This window comes from Sander lucioperca, chromosome 23, assembly GCF_008315115.2.
Source record: "Sander lucioperca isolate FBNREF2018 chromosome 23, SLUC_FBN_1.2, whole genome shotgun sequence".
NCBI lineage: Eukaryota > Metazoa > Chordata > Actinopteri > Perciformes > Percidae > Sander > Sander lucioperca.
The window spans coordinates 5,887,139-5,904,638 of NC_050195.1; the positions used below are offsets into that span (position 1 = coordinate 5,887,139).

General features: G+C 48.1%; 1 protein-coding gene across 2 annotated transcripts in view; it reads left to right on the forward strand.

Annotated features, from left to right (window-relative positions):
• sugct (succinyl-CoA:glutarate-CoA transferase) overlaps positions 1-17,500 on the forward strand; it is a 71,511-nt gene that overhangs the window by 38,130 nt on the left and 15,881 nt on the right. The window contains exons 10-12 of one of the 2 annotated variants that reach the window (XM_035998187.1): positions 1,257-1,326; positions 1,530-1,629; positions 1,825-1,927. In XM_035998187.1, the coding sequence (XP_035854080.1) occupies positions 1,257-1,326; positions 1,530-1,629; positions 1,825-1,927 (273 nt within the window). Of the gene's footprint in view, positions 1-1,256; positions 1,329-1,529; positions 1,630-1,824; positions 1,928-17,500 lie in introns of both variants that reach the window. The other variant, XM_035998186.1, reaches the window with a different exon arrangement.

A 17,500-nucleotide genomic window follows, 5' to 3' on the forward strand; every position in this document is an offset into this window, starting at 1 on the left:
TGTAGATGTTATTTAGATGGCGCCGACATTTGGCCTAATCATAACTGGCCTGGCAGCCCAAAGCCCCCAAGGCTCTTGTTTCCAGATCTGTGTGGTGAGTTATGATTTTTTTTTTGGGGGGGGGTTGTTCATTGCGGAAGTGTTAAAGCTACATTGTTTAAGAATTACTCCCATCTAGCGTTGAGCTCATATATCGTAATCAGCTCTCTCTCGCCATGCAGTATTGCAGCTACAGTAGCCTTCTATCTAGTCTATCAGCCGTCGTTGTTGGAGTTCATACGTTCTCTTAATACATCCATGAGTTCATGTCACAGAGTGGCGTGGACGCGCTTCACGCCACGAGCGGGCATGCACGCCACCCGACGGAAAGGAGAGAGAAAGAAAAGGAGACTGCAGCGGTCCGGAGGAGAATTAACTAGTTGGGATTTGGTGTCTGCGTCCAAAGCAGCTCCAACTCTTTTTTTCTGATGATTTTTTTCTCTTGCTCTTTTCAATATTCCTTTTTTTTTTTCTGGGCGAAGAAGAAGACTCCTGTTTCTGAAATTAGGATTTTGAATACGTTTGGTCCTCCCTGTTTCCTTCTTCAGGAAGCTACGATAGCCGTTAGCAGCATTAGCAGCAGCTATTAGTTTATCATGTGACAGAGAAAACATGAAAGGTGGAGCAGTATGTTCCTTACACACACACACACACACACACATATACACACACACAGACACACACACACACACGGAGCATTATGTCCTGTATGTCCCTTACACACACACACACACACACAAACACACACACACACACACACACACACAGCATTATGTCCTGTATGTCCCTTACACACACACACACACACACACACACACACACACACACACACACAGAGACACACACACATACACACACACACACACACACACACACACACACACACACACACACACACACACACATATACACACACACACACACACACACACACACACACACAGAGAGACACACACACACACACACACACACACACAGAGACACACACACAGATGGATTATGAATATGGAGCGTCTACTCCAGGTCATGCTAACACTAATGTTAAATTTCAAGCCAATAGGAATCCTCTGAATTGATGGTGGAGGTAAATATTCATGAAAAGGACAAGTTGGTGAACGGGCAACACAGATTTAGATAATGAACAACTAAACACGTTACACACTGGAGCTTTAATAATGTCTGAAGACGTGTCCTTCCTCTTCCTGTCTGTGTTTCAGGGCTTCAGGACCAAAGACGGACACATTGTGGTTGCTGCCGGCAACGACAAACAGTTTGTCAAAGTCTGTCGAGTGAGTCACGTTCAGCGACACAAACACACACAAGTACAACAAGTACACAAATACTACACTGGTGCTTCTTCCTTTCCCTTCATCTCCTGTTCTCTCCTCTCCTCTCTCGTTTCCTTGTTTCCTCCTCTTCTCTCCTCTCTTGTTTCCTTGTTTCCTCCTCTCCTCTCCTCTCCTCTCCTCTCCTCTCTTCTCTGTGTTTGTAGGTTTTGCAGCTGATGGAGCTCACCGATGATCCAAAGTATAAAACCAACACGCTGAGAGTCCAACACCGCAAACAACTGCTACACACACTGTCCCAGAGGTACACACACACACACACACACAGAGACAGACAGACACACACACACACACACACACACACACACACACACACACACACACACAGACAGACAGATTAAAATATTTAATCATGATTAATCACATATTTAAAAAAAAAAAAGTTGTAATTTTTCAAGAAGAAAAGACAGTCCTACTTTAAATGTATTGTCTCTGTCAGGTTTCTGCAGGAGCAGACAGCTGATTGGCTGAGGAGGTTTGAGGGCTCAGGCGTTCCTGTTGGACCAATCAACAGCATCCAGGAAGTCTTCTCTGATCCACAGGTCAGACACACACACACACACACACACACACACACACACACACACACACATACACACACGTGTCCCTCCCTCATTACCACCACTGAGGTGCCCTTGAGCAAGGCCCTTAACCCACAACTGCTCAGACTGGGGTTGACCAGCTTCCAGGTATGACTGTGTTCCTGCAAAAGAGAGGCTTCCTCTGAACCTTCCCTGGTGTGTGTGTGTATGTGTATGTGTGTGTGTGTGTGTGTGTGTGTGTGTGTGTGCATTTGTCTGTGTTTGTGTGTCTGTCTGTGTGTGTGTCTGTGTGTGTGTGTGTGTGTGTGTGTGTGTGTGTGTGCATTTGTCTGTGTCTGTGTGTGTGTGTGTGTGTGTGTGTGTTTGCGCTTGTGTGTGTGTGTGTGTTTGCGCTTGTGTGCGAGCCTCTCTCTGTCTCTCTTTGTGTGTGTGTGTGTGTGTGCGCATGCACTTGTGTGTGTGTCTGTCTCTCTTTGTGTCTGTGTGTGCGTGCACTTATGTTTGTGTCTGTGTGTGTGTGTGTGTGTGTCTGTCTGTCTCTGTGTGTGTGTGTGTGTGTGTGTGTGTGTGTGTGTGTGTGTGTGTGTGTGCATGCACTTGTGTGTGTGTGTGTGTGTGTGTGTGTGTGTGTGTGTGTGTGCATGCACTTGTGTGTGTGTGTGTGTGTGTGTGTGTGTGTGTGTGTGTGTGTGTGTGTGTGTGTGTGTGCCTGTCTGTCTCTGTGTGTGTGTGTGTGTGTGTGTGTGTGTGTGTGTGCATGCACTTGTGTGTGTGTGTGTGTGTGTGTGTGTGTGTGCATGCACTTGTGTGTGTGTGTGTGTGTGTGTGTGTGTGTGTGTGTGTGTGTATGTGTGTGTGTGTGTGTGAGTCTCTCTCTGTCTCTCTTTGTGTCTGAAATCAAAACAAACGTCTTGATTAGGGGGCGAGTTAGCCTCTCACTAAGCTCCGCCTACTCCCGATGACTCCCATTTGTTTTCATCACCGGTCGGTTGTGGTTGGCTGACACACCATCTGTCGGGGGTGTGTGTGTGTGTGTGTGTGTGTGTGTGTGTGTGTGTTTCCCTTAGTGTAGCTACTTCACACTTGACAAAAGAATAACATCTTTAGCTTGTGGAAGAGCCTCTCCATCACATATCCTCTCTGATCTGAAGAGATCCTCTCTTCTGCCAGATGTGCGTCCCCTTCCTCTGTCTCTGTGTTGGCGTTCTAACCTCCGGCTGATTTGTGAGGACTATGGTTAACTGCTCCTCAGATCTCTGCAGGGTAAATCCAGACAGCTAGCTGGACTATCTGTCCAATCTGAGTTTTCTGTTGCACGACTAAAACTACTTTTGAACGTCCACATGTTCCACCAAAACAAGTTCCTTCCTGAGACTATTTAGCAGAGGCACCGTGGCTCCGTCCGGAGCTTAGCCCACGACGATTGTGATTGGTTTAAAGAAATGCCAATAAACCAGAGCATGTTCTTTCTCCCATCCTGGAATGCTGTGTGGACTAGTCAGACCTTCCTCCGCAGCGCTGTGGAGGAGGAAGGTCTGACTATGAGAGACTATGATTCAACTCATCGACTTACTTTGTACTTTACACTCAACTTTTTAGACTTTTTGACACGTGAAGAGACTCCTTGTGATGATTGAAAATGATGAATGGAAGATAAAAAGGGTGATTTTTACTTTGACAGGCAGACAGGGAATAACCCAGAGTGTGATGCTAACATTAGTTAGCTTGTGTGTCACGTCGAAGACTAACGTGGTATCTGTCCTCGCTGGCTGCTCCATGTTCTTCAGCTTTAAAACAAGTTTTGAGGACAACAGCTCCGATCACCACCTGGCACAGCACTGTCATAAAAGCTATGACTCAGTGTGTGTGTGTGTGTGTATGTGTGTGTGTGTGTCTCTCTCTGTGTGTGTGTGTGTGTGTGTGTGTGTGTGTGTGTGTGTGTGTGTCTCTCTCTGTGTGTGTCTGTGTGTGTGTGTGTGTGTGTCAGCCCATCTGCCTCTATAATCCTACTACTTCAACTTGTTTTCAACTAAGGTTTGGACGCACACACACACACACACACACACACACACACACACACACACAGAGACACACACACACACGCACGCACACAGGCACATGCATGCACACAGATATACACATATACACACACACACACACACACACACACACACACACACACCTGTGAGTGCTGACTGATGATACAGATGTTTCCACACATCTGGCTCTAACTGAGCGTTGGTGGTTGGAGTCCCCAGTCGATGTGAACCTCATGTTGTCAGAGGAAACGTCAGACTTTCACTCTGGTTGGAGCAGACAGACTGTGTCAGGAAACGTCTCGGCTTCCTCCCAGGGGTCTCTGGGTCAGGACCCAAGTGGATGGGAATTGAACTGAGCGTGCTCAGTGTCAGCGCTCAACGCTGAAACTCCCGAAAGCTGCATTCTCTCTAACTTCCGAGTCGAGTACGGCTGCAGCCTGGAGACCTCCCGTCTCATGTCTCCCGTCTCATGTCTCCCGTCTCATGTCTCCCGTCTCATGTCTCCCGTCTCATGTCTCCCGTCTCATGCCTCCCACCTCATGCCTCCCGTCTCATGTCTCCCGTCTCATGTCTCCCACCTCATGCCTCCCGTCTCATGTCTCCCAACTCATGTCTCCCACCTCATGCCTTCCGTCTCATGTCTCCCACCTCATGTCTCCCACCTCATGCCTCCCACCTCATGTCTCCCACCTCATGTCTCCCACCTCATGTCTCCCACCTCATGCCTCCCACCTCATGTCTCCCGCCTCATGTCTCCCACCTCATGCCTCCCACCTCATGTCTCCCACCTCACGTCTCCCGCCTCATGTCTCCCACCTCATGCCTCCCACCTCATGTCTCCCGCCTCATGCCTCCCACCTCATGCCTCCCACCTCATGTCTCCCACCTCATGCCTCCCGTCTCATGTCTCCCGCCTCATGTCTCCCACCTCATGTCTCCCACCTCATGTCTCCCACCTCATGCCTCCCACCTCATGTCTCCCACCTCATGCCTCCCACCTCATGTCTCCCACCTCATGTCTCCCACCTCATGCCTCCCACCTCATGTCTCCCACCTCATGCCTCCCACCTCATGTCTCCCACCTCATGCCTCCTGTCTCATGTCTCCCATCTCATGTCTCCCACCTCATGTCTCCCACCTCATGTCTCCCACCTCATGCCTCCCGTCTCATGTCTCCCACCTCATGCCTCCCGTCTCATGTCTCCCACCTCATGTCTCCCACCTCATGCCTTCCGTCTCATGTCTCCCACCTCATGTCTCCCACCTCATGCCTCCCACCTCATGTCTCCCACCTCATGTCTCCCACCTCATGTCTCCCACCTCATGTCTCCCACCTCATGCCTCCCACCTCATGTCTCCCGCCTCATGTCTCCCACCTCATGCCTCCCACCTCATGTCTCCCACCTCACGTCTCCCGCCTCATGTCTCCCACCTCATGCCTCCCACCTCATGTCTCCCGCCTCATGCCTCCCACCTCATGCCTCCCACCTCATGTCTCCCACCTCATGCCTCCCGTCTCATGTCTCCCACCTCATGTCTCCCACCTCATGCCTTCCGTCTCATGTCTCCCACCTCATGTCTCCCACCTCATGTCTCCCACCTCATGCCTCCCGTCTCATGTCTCCCACCTCATGTCTCCCACCTCATGCCTCCCGTCTCATGCCTCCCACCTCATGTCTCCCACCTCATATCTCCCGCCTCATGTCTCCCGCCTCATGTCTCCCACCTCATGTCTCCCGCCTCATATCTCCCGCCTCATGTCTCCCACCTCATGTCTCCCACCTCATGCCTTCCGTCTCATGTCTCCCACCTCATGTCTCCCACCTCATGTCTCCCACCTCATGCCTTCCGTCTCATGTCTCCCACCTCATGTCTCCCACCTCATGTCTCCCACCTCATGCCTCCCGTCTCATGCCTCCCACCTCATATCTCCCGCCTCATGTCTCCCACCTCATGCCTCCCGTCTCATGCCTCCCACCTCATGTCTCCCGCCTCATATCTCCCGCCTCATGTCTCCCACCTCATGTCTCCCGTCTCATGTCTCCCACCTCATGTCTCCCGTCTCATGTCCTACCGGCTGGTGCCGTCCCCGCGCTTCGACTTTTCAAAATAAAAGCTTGCGTCTGGTCCGCTATGTCTTCGTACTTTGGTGTTTTGGATGTTTTTATACAGTATAAACAGTACAGCAATCATGCTAATGAATACAATTATTTTTTCAGCAGATGTCTTAGTTACAACACGAGTTAGCAAAGCAGTTTTGGAGGGATTCATTCAGTTTGGGAAATCCCACGGCCTCTACAAAGCTATTATAGCTCAGATTGGCTGGCTGACTAAACCGGGAGGGACTAGAATATCCTGTTTTTTTTGGGGGGGTTTTGTATTTCAAGAGCGAATTGCTCCACAATATGAATACAGATTGATAGATCACTTATTTTGTTGGTAACCGTTGTTGTATAATCACAATATTACACGTGAGGAGGCCGTCAGTCGCCTTTCAGACCTCGAAATGAAATATATGGCTTAAACAAACGTCAACGTTAAACGCTGATGCAGTTTTAAATGTTTTATGATTTCAGACAGGAGGAGGTTAACCAATATTTTATATTAATCCTAATTTTTGTTGTCAAATTTCAAATCCATGAATGCAGCTTTCGAAATTATAGAAGATTAAAAAGACGTAGCCTATAATAGCCTACTCTTCTGTGGTCTCATATGTTATAATTGTTAAAGAGTATTCATTTTAGTATTATGTGGGTGGCTTCATTGTTGAGCTATAATTTTTGCATTTGGCATACGGTTTTATGTTACGCTTGTCCATTTTTTTACTGTTATGAATTTGCAAATAAAGCATTAATAAAAAAAAGTTAAGTCATCGCATTGTTCATCAAATAAACAACAAACGTTATCGTCAGGGAGACAACATTAACATCCACAAATCTGCCAACTATAGGCTATGTATATTGTTAATTTAAGAATTTAAACTGTTCAATTCATTGCATCATGCTCACTGACTTAACCGTGACTTAATTTAGAAAATAAGTCACGATTTCGTATTCTGAACATCTGAATTTACCGTTGGACACGCCAGGCATGAGATGGGAGGTCTCCAGGCTGCAGCCATACACTCTTCTAACTACCAGCAGGGGGAGCCTCCTTACAGCTGCATTCTCTGTAGGGTTGGGTATCTAGAGATGGTCTGATACCATTTTTTGCTTCCCGATACCGATTCCGATACTTGAACCTGCGTATCGGCCGATACCGAGTACTGATCCGATACCAGTGTGTCACATATTTTATTATGTATAACAGCTGTATACTACTATCCCTGTATGATGATATGATGTATAACAGCTGTATACTACTATCCCTGTATGGATGATATGATTTCTATCTTTGTGAAACATGAACAAACAGACAATGAATGCCCCAGAACTTTCTTTTATTCTCCAGTTTGACAGTCAGTTATAACGGAAAAAGAACATAAATAAACTACTTTAACATAGATTTTCTTTAATGCTTTATTACATGGTATCAGATATGTGTATAAACTCCAGTACTACCAGCATTTTAGGCAGTATCGGAACATCTCTATGGGTATCGTTTGGATTTTCCCGATACCGGTGCTAAAGCGGTACTTTTAAAGCGGTGCCTGAACCGATACTTTTTAAGAAAGTTAAAAGAAAGAAGGGTGCTAAACAACAGTCGGCGACATTTAAGAACAACTTGTTGATTACTACGGCCATATGGTGAAAATTAAATGATTTAATAGTAATGTAATAACTAACTTATAATAAACAATAACTTATTTCACCAGTAAATTGCTGTTGAATGACAAAAACAACCACCAGATGGGAAAAGGGTATTTTACAATAACTTTGAATGCACCGCGAGGCTGTAGGTTACCAGTTTCAGTGAACGCACCGTCTGTGTTTTTCGAAGACGTCGGCATCTGCTGCGCTGCCTGGGAAAACCAGGAAGAGCAATGGTCCGAGGACTGACCTTTGTGGAACCAAGGGGGTCAACTTCTCCTCGGACCGCAAACCTCCTATGGAGCCACTTTAATGCTACCAAGCCATCACCTCCCGTTAGCATCCCATTGACTGCCATTCATTTTGACGTCACTTTGACAGAGAATAACTTTACATCTGAAGAGTTTAAAGACTCTATTTGTCCATTGTTTATTTCTAAAGAAACACGACAATGTATAAAAGGCTCCATTACCTTGTAGCTCACGTTATGGCTCCGTAGCAGACGTTTTTATAAAAATAGGCTAACGATTGGGTCATAACCACGAGACTTACTGTCTCATAGTAGAGGAATTACCGTATAGTACAGGAGAAGCTCTCAGGCAGTTTGGACTTCCATTAGCTGTTTAAGTTTAATTACTAATGTTAACTATCATTTTAGTGATCAATAATTAGCCTGTGTCCATGTTATCTCCTTACATATACCTACGCTCTCCGTCTCTGCTAGATTGGGAGTGATTGAGATTTCTCTTGGCACAGCTACCAGAAGACTTCCAACTTTCAGACAGGTTGCTCACGTCACATCTACGTCTTCAAGCTCAGTTGGAGGCTGCTCAGTAACGCTCAGCCATCACCGGAAAAGAGACTTCACTGGTCTCCGTCCACAGACACGGGATGTGTTGTATGTCTGTGTGGAACCCCAGAGAAGATTGAATTTGTTTCTGCAGATTTAAACATGGAGCGTTTTAATTAAAATGTCGTGGTCAACAGTGTCAAACGCAGCCGGAAGATCAAACAGTACTAAAATGGAGTTCAATGTCGCAGTTTATCTTGAGGTCATGAATTACTTTTATGATAGCGGTTTATGACGAACTTCCAGCAAATTTGAGATTTGCTCTGCAAGTCAGTCTGGCCAAGAGCCCATTCAAGCCCATTTCCAATTTTTCCAAATCGAGACACCAATCACAACCGTTGAGGTGGGCTGTACGCCAATCACAAGCGTTGAGGCGGGCTCTACACCAATCACAACCGTTGAGGCGGGCTTTACGCGATGACGATAGCGCAGCGACAGCGAACAACTTTTTGTTTACATTCAACATGGCGGCCACCGAGGCGCAGCAACCCGTTGATGCCGCTGTCGCTGCTACGTCACCCAGATCGTTGCTCTGATTGGTTGAAGGACCATCCATTTGCGCCCAGAGGCATTTGAGCGGCGTCCGTTGGTGACGCCCCTTTGGAAATGGGCTGTGAATGAAGCTTCCCCAGACCCCCCACTCTCAGCTACAACTGAGAAGGGTTCCGGGTCCGGTTTTTGGCTTTCTCTCTGACGTTTTTGTGGCTTTTTCTTTACTAAACTACTACGGCCACTAGAGGGCGCCGCCACTAGAAACGTAAATATAGGTCAGAATGATGCTGGAACAAACCACTTATGGGGGAGTATTACAGGGTAGCAGTCTCCGGCTCCCATGCCTTGCTGAAGGGCTCCTGGCCCGGTACGAGAGCGCTGACAGCAGCTCCTCTCTGTATTTATTTTGCTCCCATAATTGCATCTCTCTGGCAGTAAATGTTTCCCACATGAGGGCTGCAATTAACAGAAAAAAACTCTCCTCTCTGAGCAGAAATCAGAAACGCCGATTCAACTCCACAGATCGAGTTTCCCCCTCATGTTTATACTGAGCATGCTGGGAAATAATAGCCGGCCCGGTGCTTTGCTCGGCATGCATTCATTAGCATTTGTTCTCGGGGAGTAAACACATGGAAGCACATCAGATCTCACATTACAAACACAGGCGCTTCGTCTCGCTGTTTGCTTCTGTGTTTAAAGTTTCCAGGCTGGCAGCAGCTTCACACTATTTTAAACTTTTCCACGTATTGGTGCATTTGCACACTTTGGAGTTCATATTTAAACAGAACAAATTCCCAATAATTTAGTTCATGATCTTTGTTCTACATTTCATTGTTTGGACAATATATCTCATCTCAAGCAAGTTTCTTCGGCAGCTGCAAATTGTGGGAATCCACCACCAAGGAACTGTTGAACGTTGCTTGCATTATTTCCACATTGCCGTTAGCCTCACGTTGCCGTTAGCCTCACGTTGCCGTTAGCCTCACGTTGCCGTTAGCCTCACGTTGCCGTTAGCCTCACGTTGCCAGCTCGACCTCCGCGTCAGTGTGGAGTAAAGTCTGGCTGCACCACAGATGCATTTTAGTTTGTGTTTGTGTTGACATGATGCCTCCGTCACACAAACAACGGGATCATCTCCTGATCCTACGAGGTTTTCTCAGAGTCTGAATTCTGGTTTGGTCGTTCGCTATATAGCACACGGTATCACTATGTAGTAAACACTATATAGTTCAACCGTGTGTCTCTGTGTGTGTGTGTGTGTGTGTGTGTGTGTGTGTGTGTGTGGTTCAGGTTTTATTCCACACAGCATCTCTGCAGAGAACGACAGGTCACCAGTCCAAAAACTCAAATCTGGAAGTCATTTGGAAAAACACCAAACTCTCTCTCTCTCTCTCTCTCTCTCTCTGTGTCTCTCTCTCTCTCTCTCTCTGTCTCTCTCTCTCTCTGTCTCTCTCTCTCTCTGTCTCTCTCTCTGTCTCTCTCTCTCTCTTTCTCTGTCTCTCTCTCACTCTGTCTCTCTCTCTCTCTGTCTCTCTCTCTGTCTCTCTCTCTCTCTTTCTCTGTCTCTCTTTCTCTCTGTCTCTTTCTGTCTCTCTCTCGCTCCCTCTCTCTCTCTCTCTCTGTCTCTCTCTCTCCCTCTCTCTCTCTCTGTCTCTCTCTCTCCCTCTCTCTCTCTCTCTCTGTCTCTCTCTCTCCCTCTCTCTCTCTCTCTCTCTGTCTCTCTCTCTTTCTCTCTGTCTCTTTCTGTCTCTCTCTCCCTCTCTCTCTGTCTCTCTCTCTCCCTCTCTCTCTCTCTCTCTGTCTCTCTCTCTCCCTCTCTCTCTCTCTGTCTCTCTCTCTCTCTTTCTCTGTCTCTCTTTCTCTCTGTCTCTTTCTGTCTCTCTCTCGCTCCCTCTCTCTCTCTCTCTGTCTCTGTCTCTCCCTCTCTCTCTCTCTGTCTCTCTCTCTCTCTCTCTGTCTCTCTCTCTCTCTCTGTCTCTCTCTGTCTCTCTCTCTTTCTCTCTGTCTCTTTCTGTCTCTCTCTCTCTCTCTCTCTCTGTCTCTCTCTCTGTCTCTCTCTCTCCCTCTCTCTCTCTCTCTCTCTCTCTCTGTCTCTCTCCCTCCCTCTCTCTCTCATCTTTTCTTTCTCCCTCCCTCTCTCTCTCATCTTTTCTCTTTCTTCCTCTCCGCCTGTCTTAGGAGGGAGGGATGGTTGCATCTTTTCTGTGGAAAAACGTATAATTTTTTTTAAAAGAAGGACTCCTAAAGTCCCCGTCCAGGTCCAGTACGTGCTCTTCCATCTTGCCCAAACGGAGGGAAACTTCACATTCTCAGCTTCGGGGAATTGAACCGTCGCTCCTGCTGGAAATGTTTGCTGCTCGGTGCGTTCACTGACCCACGAGATTTCCCATTTCTCTCTGTCATTTCCTTTTAGAGCACTTTGTGTCTTTATTTTGGATACCAACGCGACAAATACATCTTCATCCCCGTCTGGAAACTGTCACATAAAACATACAACACCATGAAAACGCTGCAGGTGCTGCTCATAAAGACCTCACACTGTCACACGTTTTGGGAAGCGCTCGGTGCGTTTGGGCGGAGATGGAAGGTGTGAGGACGGACAAAAGTCTTCCTGCTGCAGGGCCACGGGGTTCAAACCCTCAGGGCTCCTGCACATTGCCTGCGTGGCGGCTGCGTGGCGTTTTCTATTTCTTTGCACACCGCCTTGCCTGTACACATGTATGTTTCCCATTTGATAAAATGAAATAATAGCGGGCTCTTCAACTTTATTTTGTCAATATTTTGTTTGTACATTTGTTTGCACATATTTATTTAAAAATTGATAATTATTATTATTTTTTTAAATTGCATGTATATCTGCTTTTATGTCAAAACCTCGAGACTTTCAAACATCAACATGTCATTTATTAAATGTATTTGTGCCAAAATTACATATAAACATCTTTTCCTATTCTATGTTGCCTGGAAACGTGAAAAATAGCCATAGGTCCAATTTCTAGCACGCACGCGTTTTCTGAGACGTGCGTGTCACGCTCTACCTTGTTAACATGGGAGCCAAAATAAGAACGGACACGCCATGCAGCTGACACGCTCACGCCACGCAGCTGACACGCTGACGCCATGCAGCTGACACGCTCACGCCACGCAACTGACACGCTCACGCCACGCAGCTGACACGCTCACGCCACGCAGCTGACACGCTGACGCCACGCAGCTGACACGCTCACGCCACGCAACTGACACGCTCACGCCACGCAGCTGACACGCTCACGCCACGCAGCTGACACACTGACGCCACGCAGCTGACACGCTCACGCCACGCAACTGACACGCTCACGCCACGCAGCTGACACACTCACGCCACGCAGCTGACATGCTCACGCCATGCAGCTGACGCCATGCAGCTGACACCATGCAGCTGACACTCTCAGTCAACCTATTGGCAAGCTACTGGAGACCTGCTCTATTTGTTGGAGACCCCTGCTCTACTTGTTGGGGACCCCTGCTCTACTTGTTGGAGACCCCTGCTCTACTTGTTGGGGACCCCTGCTCTACTTGTTGGGGACCCCTGCTCTACTTGTTGGAGACCCCTACTCTACTCGTTGGAGACCCCTGCTCTACTTGTTGGAGACCCCTACTCTACTCGTTGGAGACCTCTGCTCTACTTGTTGGAGACCCCTGCTCTACTTGTTGATCTACTTGTTGGAGACCCCTACTCTACTCGTTGGAGACCTCTGCTCTACTTGTTGGGGACCCCTGCTCTACTTGTTGGAGACCCCTGCTCTACTTGTTGGAGACCCCTACTCTACTCGTTGGAGACCTCTGCTCTACTTGTTGGAGACCCCTGCTCTACTTGTTGATCTACTTGTTGGAGACCCCTACTCTACTCGTTGGAGACCTCTGCTCTACTTGTTGGGGACCCCTGCTCTACTTGTTGGAGACCCCTGCTCTACTTGTTGATCTACTTGTTAGAGACCCCTACTCTACTCGTTGGAGACCTCTGCTCTACTTGTTGGGGACCCCTGCTCTATTTGTTGGAGACCCCTGCTCTACTTGTTGGAGACCCCTGCTCTATTTGTTGGAGACCCCTGCTCTACTTGTTGGAGACCCCTGCTCTACTTGTTGGGGACCCCTGCTCTACTTGTTGGAGACCCCTGCTCTACTTGTTGGAGACCCCTACTCTACTCGTTGGAGACCTCTGCTCTACTTGTTGGGGACCCCTGCTCTACTTGTTGGAGACCCCTACTCTACTCGTTGGAGACCTCTGCTCTACTTGTTGGAGACCCCTGCTCTACTTGTTGATCTACTTGTTGGAGACCCCTACTCTACTCGTTGGAGACCCCTGCTCTACTTGTTGGGGACCCCTGCTCTACTTGTTGGAGACCCCTACTCTACTCGTTGGAGACCTCTGCTCTACTTGTTGGAGACCCCTGCTCTACTTGTTGATCTACTTGTTGGAGACCCCTACTCTACTCGTTGGAGACCTCTGCTCTACTTGTTGGGGACCCTTGCTCTACTTGTTGGAGACCCCTACTCTACTTGTTGGAGACCCCTGCTCTACTTGTTGGAGACCCCTACGCCATGCAGCTGACACGCTCACGCCGCGCAGCTGACGCCATGCAGCTGACGCCATGCAGCTGACGCCATGCAGCTGACACTCTCAGTCAACCTATTGGCGAGCTACTGGAGACCTGCTCTACTTGTTGGAGACCCCTACTCTAATACTGCATCTCTAATGCTAAATATAAGCCAGTAGTTGTTGTCAGTCTCCCCTCTTGTTGCACATACGCATGACATACGTCACGACCAAACGTTAGCGATTGGTTATGGCAGATCTAGAGTGGCTCTGGGCAAATCCAATAGTTTTAAACTTCAACAGAGTACCCACCTTCAATGAAGTTAACACTTGTCAATGAAGAGAGGCCAGACTCTCTGGACAAATGAAATGGACCAGAGTCTGGTAGGACCAGGCTAGTGGACCAGAGTCTGGTAGGACCAGGCTAGTGGACCAGAGTCTGGTAGGACCAGGCTAGTGGACCAGAGTCTGGTAGGACCAGGCTAGTATACTAGAGTCTGGTAGGATCAGGCTAGTGGACCAGAGTCTGGTAGGACCAGGCTAATGTACCAGAGTCTGGTAGAACCAGGCTAGTGGACCAGAGTCGGGTAGGACCAGGCTAGTGGACCAGAGTCTGGCAGGACCAGGCTAATGTACCAGAGTCTGGTAGGACCAGGCTAATGTACCAGAGTCTGGTAGGACCAGGCTAGTGGACCAGAGTCTGGTAGGACGAGGCTACCGGAATTCTCCTTTAATGATGAACTGCTGTGCTATTAGAGGAAGTGCTGAGTCAACAGGGGGGGGGGGGGGGGGGCTCCGGGGTCTCCGGCGGTGCAGTTTTGGATGACAGACTGCGTTTTATTTCTTGTAACAAGAAGCTACAGAGAATGACAAGTGATGAGCACACACACGTAGGAGAACTCGGAGGATTCTTTCCCTGGATCGGTCATAACTTCCTACTGTAAACTTTAAAAGGGATGTAATCAGTCTGCTCCATCACTTATAGAAATCACAGGGGGAGACCCGGTGCTTAGAAAGTCAAACGTGACATGCTGAAGATTATTTATGCATTCAGAATGATTTATACTGAATCTACTAAACGTCTTATGACAGATTAAAATGTATTTGCAGCTATCATTCAGAGAAATATATCCGTAAAATAACTGATCCCTACTTTGTCTCGTTACAAAAAAAGGGAGTTATGTGTGTAGCTGCAGTTTAAATACACAACATATATATATATATATATATATATATATATATATATATATATATATATATATATATATATATATATATATTCTTTGAAATATTTTGACTTTAGTCAGCGTTTACCTGTCAGGAATCCGTCCTGGGTGTGTGTGTGTGTGTGTGTGTGTGTGTGTGTGTGTGTGTGTGTGTGTGTGTATTCTTGTTTAACTATATTCGTGGGGTCCAAAAGCCAGGAGTCCAGTATACTTGTGGGGTCCGGACAGCTTTGTGGGGCCCAAAATGCTGGACCCCACAAGGTTAAAGGTCTGTTTGAGGGTTAAGACTTGGTTTTAGAATTAGGTTATGGTTAGGGTGAGGGTAAGGGTTAAGGTTAGGCATTTAGTGGTGATGGTTAAGGTTAGGGTAAGGGCCTAGGGAATGCATTATGGCAATGACGGGTCCCCACAAAGATAGTGAGACAAACTGTGTGTGTGTGTGTGTGTGTGTGTGCCTATGTCTCTGTGTGTGTGTGTGTGTGTGTGTGTGTGTGTGTGCCTATGTCTCTGTGTGTGTGTGTGTGTGTGTGTGTGTGTGTGTGTGTGTGTGTCTCTGTCTCTGTGTGTGTGTGTGTGTCTATGTCTGTGTGTGTGTGTGTGTGTGTGTGTGTGTGTGTGTGTGTGTGTGTGTGTGTGTGTCTCCTGTAGTTCCAGCGGTTTCTGCTGCGTCTGTCTCTGCTGACAGACTAATGTCCCGAGCATGTTTGTCTCTTTCTGTCCCGTGAAGACTCTTGAAACTCAATTAGAGGAAGATCTGTTCTCCTGCGAGTAATCGCTCTCATCATCTGCCCAACCCGACGGATTTATCCCTCTCTCTCACCGTCTGAAGTCTGCACGCACTTTAAAAACTAGAACATTTGTTGTTTCTCTTCTTGTCTGAGCTCATCTTCTCTGCCAAATATATCCGTAATAATTTCCTAAAAACTGTAATTTCTTTGACATCAATAGTCTCTGAGTGCAGTTTTATTTCAGGAGGAGGATGTGGGCTCCTGTACCCGTGACGCAGGAGTGTAAATCCTGCTCTCAGACTCCCTGATTGATCCTCCTGTTGATGCGTCGGCACACGGTGAGCCTGACCGGCAATTTCCACTGGATGCGGTACGTCTGCGGACCGGCTCTGCTGCGGAACGGCTGCGTGCTCCGCCGTCCGTCAACACCCACCAGGTCTGGATTTGTTGCGGCACGGCTGCGGCCACGACTGACAGCTGTAGTCACGAGGACCCACGAGATCTCACGAATTCACGTAGAATAGAACCACAAAACCACCACCAGTTAGTTTCATCCAGAGGAGTAGAGGGGAAACTACTCTGAGCTGTGTTTTCAAGGTGTAGTGCAGGGAGATATGATGCGCCGTGAGCACGCTGGATTTTACTTTGAAAAGTAACCAGATTTTTATTTTGTTTCTGTGCTGTACTTCCTGTCCCGCACTATCTACCGTGTGCTGAATTGCTGCGGAGCTCTCTGGCGTCCGGCAACAATAGAAGCTCTGGTATCTGCTCCGGAGGGCTGGGACCGCCGGAGCTGGGACGGAGTCGGGACGCAGACGTTCTGCAGTCAGTGGAAATACACACACTGACTTTAATGGAAACCTAATGACTCCGGAGACGTTCCGCAGACGTTCCTCATCCACTGGAAATTGCCGGTGAACTAGGCGCTGTCAGCCTATCCTCGGCGCCCTCTTCTCCCCGTCATCCCTCCTTTCTCTCCGTAGCTCGGTGCAGAACAACCTGTTCCCTCTTCACAGTGATTGGTCCTCTCTGACACCGGCTGTCACCTTTTAACTACACATGATGTCAGCGTCGTCACATGCAGGCCGGGCAGTTTTACACGTGTTCATCCAGCGCTGGAAGAAGTATTCACATCCTTTACTTCAGTAAAAGTACTAATACCACACTGGCTCGTTTCCAGTTTCTAAAATGGGAGGATGTCTCTTTACCTTTAAATACTGTGTGTGACACACACACACAGAGAGACAGACACACACACATGCACAGACACACACGCACACGCACACGCACACGCACTCACACACATGCACACACACACACACACACACACACACAAACAGACATGCACACGCACATGTACACACAGGCACGCACATGTACACACAGAGAGACAGACACGCACACACACACACACACACACGCACACACAGCGACACATGCACACACACACAGACATGCACATGCACACACACATACACACACACGTGCAAACAGACACACAGAGACACACACACACACACACACACACACACAGACAGACACACACGCACATGCACACACACATGCACAGGCACACACACACACACACACACACACACACACCCAACCCCCCTGTACAGGCCTGATGTAACTCTACAGTAGACACAGGACGTTTCACTGCGGGTTGTCTTCATATTTTTTTGAGGGGGATAGATCTATCGCTTCTAGATATTTTGGGGGACATACCCCCTGCACCCCCCCCCCCTCCTCCAGTGTGACTGGACTGGAGCTGAAATCTGAGTTGATTCTTTTTATGATTTGTCACTTCGCGGTCTGAACACACGCGGCGTTCTCCTGCGGCGAGTCATTAATCACGGCTCCGACAGCGGGTCAGGGAGTTCCCACACATCTGGAAACACCTGCACGGCCTGCAC